The sequence below is a fragment of the Musca vetustissima genome, unplaced genomic scaffold (assembly GCF_032173495.1).
Source record: "Musca vetustissima isolate MV318-11 ecotype Yass unplaced genomic scaffold, APGP_CSIRO_Mvet_v1 utg1485, whole genome shotgun sequence".
NCBI lineage: Eukaryota > Metazoa > Arthropoda > Insecta > Diptera > Muscidae > Musca > Musca vetustissima.
In genome coordinates, this window is record NW_026874713.1 from 25,675 (window position 1) to 33,980 (window position 8,306).

General features: G+C 36.1%; 1 protein-coding gene across 1 annotated transcript; it reads left to right on the plus strand.

The window, feature by feature from the left end:
• Positions 1 to 2,660: 2,660 nt before the first annotated feature.
• On the plus strand, positions 2,661 to 7,851 carry LOC133336116 (dolichyl-phosphate beta-glucosyltransferase-like). The gene is made up of 6 exons (XM_061544415.1): positions 2,661 to 2,748; positions 2,844 to 3,018; positions 3,319 to 3,524; positions 7,038 to 7,225; positions 7,288 to 7,425; positions 7,625 to 7,851. Exons 1-6 carry the CDS (start codon positions 2,677 to 2,679, stop codon positions 7,830 to 7,832), a joined length of 987 nt encoding a protein of 328 aa, XP_061400399.1. The 5' UTR covers positions 2,661 to 2,676; the 3' UTR covers positions 7,833 to 7,851.
• The last annotated feature ends 455 nt before the right edge of the window (positions 7,852 to 8,306 follow it).

The following is an 8,306-nucleotide window of genomic DNA, read 5'->3' on the forward strand; positions in this document are numbered from 1 at the left end:
CTCGCGTGTCGACATAGTCAGACTGATCGAGAGATTCATGATGTGGACTATTCCGTCTATGTTAGGATGAAGAGGAAACAGAAACTGTCGAACATCTTCATTGTCGATGCCCCAAGTTTCGATGCACAACTAACATATGACAAGCGCAACAGCTGTTTCTTCAAATAGCATTGCAATCTATTGCCGCCGTTGTTTCTTACCAAAGCGCCTTGCACTCAAGTTCATGGCCTATAAATAAGGTCACCAAGATGGCGAATTTATCGAAAAATCAGCTGTTTCTCTCAAGTCTAATGTCAAAATTTGTTGTGTTGAGGCGAAAAAAATATTCGCCTTGACAGATTGATAAAGTGGCGAATTTGTCTGCTGTCAAAAAGCGTCATTGTTTATAATGAGAAAAACAATGTTTGGAAAAATGTATTTGGAAAATGCTTTTCCAGCTTTCGAATTATTCTTCCGTCGTGTTTCCCAGATGCAATAAATAGATCTATTTCAAAAAATGTTAGGTAAGTACGTCTTAAAAAAATAATCTTTTGTCTATTCCAGGTTGCCTGCCAATTGAGATGGAGAAAAAATGCCAACTATATTATGGGAAGGATAATGGTTATGGGGTTTCGTTATGTCGGATTGATAACAGGTTAAGCAAATGTGTGAGTTGGTGCCTCTGTGGAATGGCATTTTCCACAGAGGCACCAACTCACTGAACTGCTGATTTCTTAACTACAATATACATTTATAATCCACCCTGGTTGTTGGGTGGAACAGTTAATGGTGAGTCAAGTGTGTTTTGTTGTTACACTCAATAAATAAAAGATTGTTTTCCCAATGTTTCAGATGGCTGATCCGTTCATTATAATTTGCAATCAAAATGCAGGCTACAGTTATGCACCGATTACCTCAATTCTGATCAAAAACGACAAAGGTGTACCCCCGGATCATTTTGAAATTTTAATTACATGACCGTATTGACCTTATACGAAATACGAAACACCGATATGCCTCCATGATTTTCCCATATAATCCTAAATTAACAATGGACATTATTTTGAGGCTGTGAAGGGTGAAGGCTGTAAAAAAATAATTTTGCTGTTTTTTGTTTGGTGCATACAGTTGTGAGTGTCAAGGTGTTAAAAATGGAAATAAACAAAGATAATATTCGGTACATTTTACAGTTTTTCTTTAAAAAAGGCAAAAATGCAAGCCAAGCGGCTAAAATTGTGAATGGTGTTTATCGTTCCTGTAGTGTAACAGCCAATTATGTGCAATTTTAGTTTCGTAGATTTCGTTCAGGAATTTTTGATGTTAAAAATGTACCTCGCACAGGTAGGCCGGTCGTCGAAAATGTCGATAAAATCGGAGAAATGATCGAAGTTGACTGGCATGTTAGCAGTCGTAACATCGCCCAGGAGCTAAAAGTCGACCATAAAACTGTTTTAAACCAGTTACAATTGACCAGAAACGGCCAGAATTGCCAACTGGAGAGGTGTCGTGTTTCACCAGGACAACGCAAGGCCACACACATCTACAGTGACTCGCCAGAAACTTCTGGAGCTTGGTTGGGAAGTTTTAATGCATTGGCCATATAGTCGGGATTTGTCCAAATTTTCTTTCAAAATTTCTTTAATAATAAAAAATTGTATCTAGGGAATATTGTGAAAATCGACTACTAGAGTTTTTTTTTGCAAATAGAGAGCAGGACTTCTAGAGGCTTTATGAAGTTCCCTTTAAAATGGTAACAAATCATACAACAAATCGGACTCCGAAGCATGTTTTTTTCCCAACCTAATATTAACAATGCATTACATACGTATCATAAATGCAAACAGACGTAACAACACTTTTAGTAACTTTACAGGAGAAGCAAAAAACGTTCTTTCGATTTGCACGAAATTTTGCATAGCGTACTGAATTGAGTCTAGAGTGATGTGTGTTAAGTTTCGTGAAAATCGCTTCAGATTTCGATATAGCTCCCATATACAGTTTCGACCGATTTTATGTAAATGTTGCACTGAAGACATTAAATATTTCTTCGATAGCGATAGAACTTTACACAGGATACTTTTCCACCCAGTGGGAAACAAAAGTACCTAATTATAGCGTATTAGTTAAAAATGAATAAAAGCCTTAAATTTGAAGTACCGCTATATAGGTAACGCTATAAAAAATTGGCCGATATATCTCATTTTCAAAACCATACATCCCAGAAGTAACATTAATGTAAGTTCAGAATTTCTATCTTCAATATTGTGAGCTTTAGTTTTTTTACAGGAGTGTAGTTACGTCTGTTTGCATTAATAAAAACATGCTATTGTAGATACGTCCGTTTGAATTTTTTAACAAGATCGTTGTTTTTTTTTTTTTTTGTAGTTTGAAATGACATCTCCATTTTGTACGGCGAATTCGAAATATGTTTTGACAGCAAACTTGAGAGGTATCGATAATCAGCTGGTCTCCCTTGGTGACCTTATTTATAGGCCATGCTCAAGTTTAAAGTCATACAAAAATTCGATTAGTCGAAAATCGATTTACTTATCCCTAATTTAAAGTGATAAGAATTGATGAGTAAAAACACAGATTTTTCATTACTAGGAAACGAAAAAATACGTGGCGCTCTTATAAAATAAATAATAAGAAAATAATGAAAACACACTGACGGCATACAGTATTAAAAAAGAAAATATGGCATTTTTAGATTATTTACAGTTGATTGCATTCTTCGGTTCTGTTATATTTACGGTTCTGTTGTTATCGGTAAGTGTTGCACCGACCACCTCCCTTTATATTTACAATTGACCAACAAATGTGCACCCGGTAAACATATTTATTTATTCTGCTCTCCTTTCCAGCTTGCAATTATACAAAAGTCTGTGACAACACCATTGCCTGTGATCAAACGACACAAACAAGAAAAAACCTTTTTGGATCCAAACAAATTGAAGACGATTGAATTCCCTAGCATAGATGATGAACCCAGTGTGGATTTAAGTGTCATTGTACCGGCCTACAATGAGGAGGAGCGAAGTAAGTATATTTGTGGGGGAGTATTAATGGCTCTACGAAAGTCTTTCACATGTTGCGATGACATTCGATTGTAATAATGCGGGTGGATAGAATTTGAACAGACGTGTTTACCTACATTCCGTGACTATGGTGCAATTTTACTAATAAATACACAATTCATGCAAATCCTCTACTAGAACTTTTCTCCTTTACGTCACTGCTGGTAAGCAATTGGTTATGAAGGAATTTATCAGTGGAACCAAACTCATAGATTTCATAATCTTTGTCAATCCCATTTAATTTTTCCTTTTTTATTTCCAGTGCCTTCTATGTTGGACGAATGTCTGGAGTATTTGGAAAATAAATCCAAGTCTGGCAATTTCACCTATGAGGTGATTGTAGTCAGTGATGGTAGTTCTGATGGCACGGTGGCACTTGCATTGAAGTACTCGAAACGATATACCGCCGAAAAGGTTCGTGTATTGGAGCTGATTGAAAATCGTGGAAAAGGTGGTGCTGTACGATTGGTAAGTAAATACAACAGAAATTATTTGGTAATATTTTTATTATTATTCGTAGGGGTAAAGAGTTATTATCAGCCAACAAAGAAAGGATGAAAGTTCCTTCTCTAATTTAAAAAAAAAGGAAATAAACTGTGTTAGGGGATACAAGACATTTTTTAACCACACTTAAAATTATACTGCTGAGAATGCTGTTGGAAAGTATGACCTATACAGACAATTTTTTCATGAGATATTGTTGTTTCTGTAGTAAACCTGTTGTTCTTATACAAAGAGTTTAGGCGACAGTCGTTGGTTGAGTTGGACTCATATCGGATCCGAAGATACGATGCCGTGGAAACAATATTGAAATTAGGGGATATGTTTATATGGAGGCTGGTAGACCCTATCTAGCAATGGACCAACATAGATTACTTTTTGTTGTTGTTGTAGGAGCCTTATTGCTTTTAACATGTCCATACTTTTTGTAGCGGGATTTGCCGTCCCTTAAAAATGGAATGTACCAAATTATAGCCAATTCCTTTGAAAATTCGATAATATCGATAATTGGGAGGTTTGGGAGCTACATTTAAACATGATGCAATTTTACGCGATTTTCACTCTGCGCCAAATCCTTGAAAAACCCCACGAAAACACATCGACACATTCCACCTCTTCGTCGACTATAAAGCCGCATTCGACAACCCTATCCGTTCAGAGGTGTTTAAAGCCATGTCTGCGTTCGGCATTCCTGCAAAATTAATACAGCTATGCCGCATAACTTTAACTGGCACAAGGTCAGCAGTTAAAGTCTGAAAGGTCCTATCCGAGCCCTTTAATACCGAACGATGACTGAGACAAGGTGACATATTGTTGTGTAATCTTTTAAATATCCAGCTGGAAAAGGTCATACGAGAGGTAAAGGTGAACAGAAATCGCACTCTGTACACCAAACAACTCATATTACTCTCCTACGCCGATGACATTGATATAATGAGTCGAACTTTACAGCCACCTTCGAACAAATTGAGATGGAAGCTGATAAAGTGAGTTTGGCAGTAAATGGCGAGAAGACCAAGCTGATGGTATCTACGCCCAAGACTTCCAGTAGACTCGAACCAACTGTGAAACTTGAGAACTACAGCTTCGAGTTGTGAACGATTTTATATACCTCGGTACCGCCATAAATAAAACAAATGACATAAATTCTTTCAAATTAGAAGAGTTGCCTGCCTGGCAGGTCCAAATATTCTTTTACTGCGTATCACTGCCATTTGCAAACCTAAATTGCCCTAATGCTGGGTTGACCCATTTTGAGGTTATCAATTCCTTCATTAATAGAGCAGAACCGCCCGATAGAAAAAATATTAAGAATTGTATGAACTGGGAAACTTCATCCATTTTGAGCATTACAGATCTGTAAGATCCGCGATGTAGTATAGTACTTCCTAGGCGACATGTTCGGTATGAATACTAATCAGACCTGTCTGATAGATATTTTAATATATACGTTCACCTTATAAGTACTCTCTCTAGATTATGAAGATCTTTCCTGATGTACTTGGGCGGGGGAATAATGGCGATAAGGGTATGACAATTTCGAATTTCAAATCTCCATCGACTCTGCGGCAGCTTCATGTCAGCGTTCTATGTGGTGATCATTGTGGCTGTGGATTTGGATTTCATATTCAAAAACGATGACCTAAAAATGGATTTCACACGATTTCCAAGAAGTTCTAATATTTAAACTACATAGGATGTGAAGCTTTTCAGAAAAAGCTTAACTGTCGGACTTCAATACCCGAGACAACGCAAATTGTTAACAAATTGACTTGACATCTGCTTGGGGCTCGCCTGATGCGGATACAAAAAATATTATATTCCCTTCATGCTATCCAAAAAAGCCAAATGATAGTCTAGACTTTCTTGCCGATATAGTAAATTGAAAGAAAACTGTATAGCGTTCGAAAAAATTGTGGGACAAAAACCGAACTTGGAGACCGTACATTCTTCCTTTGGATAAATCCTCTTCTGTCGATTCAAACCATTTAAAGTTTTCAAAAGTTTCGATAAAAGTTAATTACAAAATTCTTGTACAAAAACAAATGATAAATATGTTGGTGCTTATCATATCGTTGTGGGTTAACATATTTGTGATAACGACTTCTTGGAACACATTTGTAATTAATAGTTCGATAATTTAGATCACACATTTTTATGGGAAATTGAATAATATCTTACGTGGTTGAGGTTCACAAATGGACTGTCAAAAATGAATGAAGAGGAATAACCGAGAGGTGAATTGCAGAAAAAGCTACTCAATTTTTGAAATATCTCACATATTAAATATATAACTTCTAAGAAATATCGAAAAGTTCATGGTCATTGTTGTAATTGCTGCTTTATTGTTCTTCATCAGAATAATTGATACTCTGACCTCATCTTGGCTAGGTGGTATACAATCTATACCGTCATCTCTTATTGGTTCTGGGTTAACTTCTTCACCGCCCCTATATATACCACAAGCTTTGCAAATTGCTCCTTCCAGATTCTCAACACGTCTGTATCTGTCACCAGGTTTTATTCTTCATCTCTACAGGAGTATGTGCCTGCACCAAAGACTTTCGCTTCGTGTTTTACTCGTTGGTAAATTGTCCGGACTTCATTCAGACTCCTGTATTTCTCGATTTCCTCACGCTTACGTTCACGCTCCTTTGCTGCTAAATTAAGTCGGATGCGAACCTTGGCTGCCACAAGGAAATGGTCCGAATCGATAATCACTCCTCGTATCGATGGAACATCTAAAACACTGGACGAATACCTTCCGTCTATCACAACATGATCGATTTGATTTCTCGTTCTTCGATCGGGAGAAATTCAGGTGACCTTGTGTATATCGAGATGCTGGAATCTGGTGCTGCTAACTACCATGCTTTTTGCTGCCGCGAATTCAATTAACCTCATGCCGTTGTGAGATGCTTCTTCATGGAGGCTCAATTTTCCGTCCGTGGGGCCAAATATATGTTCCCTTCCGATATTTTTGCATTCAAATCTCCTAGTAGAATTTTAATGTCATGGCCAGAGCAGCGGTCATATGCAGTTTCTAGGCGCTCGTAAAATATTTCGTTGGTCTCTTCATCTTTGTCTTCGGTCGAAGCATGGGCGCAAATGAGACTGATGTAGAAGAACTACGCTTTTATAGGGATTACAGCAATACTACTGGAGTGAATCTGGAGCCGAGATCTTTTATTCTCCTATAAACCATAAATCCGCAGCTAAATTCTGGTCTCGTTTTTATGGCAGCTATAATGCAAAGCGTAATCATCTGATTTACTTACGCCAGTCCCTTTCAATCGCATTTCCTGTAAGGCAATAATATCGGTTTTCTACTTCTTGAGTACATCGAAAGTCCAATTAACAAAAACCGCAACAAACGATGAAATTTTTTGATTGATTTCAATACTAATCGATGTTGTTTAAAATTGCAGATTTATTTGATTTTTAAATATACTAAAAATTTCCTTACCTATCTTTTTTTAGGGCATGCTAAGTGCTCGTGGTCGTAATTTACTTTTTGCCGATGCTGATGGTGCAACAACATTCTCGGACTTAGATAAACTCACCGAAAGTTTGGCAACTATTAATAAAGATTGGAAAGATGATGCTGTGGTAATTGGTTCAAGGGCACATTTGGAAAAGGAAGCCATTGCCACAAGAAGTGCATTTAGGTGACTATATATTCTTTCCTAATATGAATAGTTATTCAGAAATTTCGATTACATATTTTCAGAACATTCCTGATGCATGGTTTCCACTTTTTGGTGTGGTTATTTGCTGTGCGCTCCCTAAGAGATACACAATGTGGTTTTAAACTACTAACCAGATCGGCAGCTAGAAAACTCTTTCGCATTATGCATGTGGAGAGATGGTAAGCAATTTCTCAGTCTCAAAAATAATTCATAGTTCGAATATATTTTTATTTATTTACCATAATTCCGAGCCATTGATCTTCAATAAAATTAAATTCAAATCTATGTTTGAAAACAAAAATCCAATTTAATAAATTTTTAAAATATAAAACTGAAATCATATTGTAAATTTAAAAATAATTTCTTCTTCCTTTCCAGGGCCTTTGATGTCGAACTGTTATTTTTGGTAGAACGCCTAAACATTCCCGTACGTGAAGTTGCCGTTAAATGGCAAGAAATTGAAGGTTCAAAGCTGACACCATTTTGGTCATGGATACAAATGGGTGTTGATTTATTTTTAATATGGTTCCGTTATACAATTGGTGCATGGCAAATTGTCGACACCACCAAAGCCCATGCAGAATAATCTCCCAAGTTTTCTTTTCATCCCTTTTTTGAATGTTTTAGAATTTTTTTTATTTTGAAACAAAACAAAAAACAATTTTTTTAGAAATGTAATGAAGTTTTAACTTAAGTTTTATTTTTGTACTTCTTACAAAAAAGATAATGTTTCGAAATAGTTTTAAAGATTCCATTTTGGTAAAAAAAAACAACACAAAAGATTGCAATAAAAAGCTTTTATTTTTAGAAAATAATTTAATTTGATTACTATGGTGGGCAATCAGAAGGTACCTAAAAAATTATTTTTAAGTTACTTGGATTTTATAAAAATTATTTCTAAGCGACCTTTTAAAGGCGTGGATTTTTAAAACTAATTTTTAAGGTAGTTTCCAAAGGCGTGGATTTTTTTTGGAAATTATTTTTAAGTGACCTTTCAAAGGCGTGTATTTTTTAAAAATTACAAGCACTTGTCCCGATAATAGTATAGAAGCACAATGGC

What these genes read in the sequence shown, in the direction of transcription:
- LOC133336116 (XM_061544415.1), top strand. Translation starts at nt 2,677, where the DNA reads ATGGCATTTTTAGATTATTTACAGTTGATTGCATTCTTCGGTTCTGTT. An exon ending in TTACGGTTCTGTTGTTATCG is followed by an intron (nt 2,749 to 2,843) that starts GTAAGTGTTGCA and finishes TCTCCTTTCCAG; the next exon opens with CTTGCAATTATACAAAAGTC. An exon ending in ATTATGCATGTGGAGAGATG is followed by an intron (nt 7,426 to 7,624) that starts GTAAGCAATTTC and finishes CTTCCTTTCCAG; the next exon opens with GGCCTTTGATGTCGAACTGT.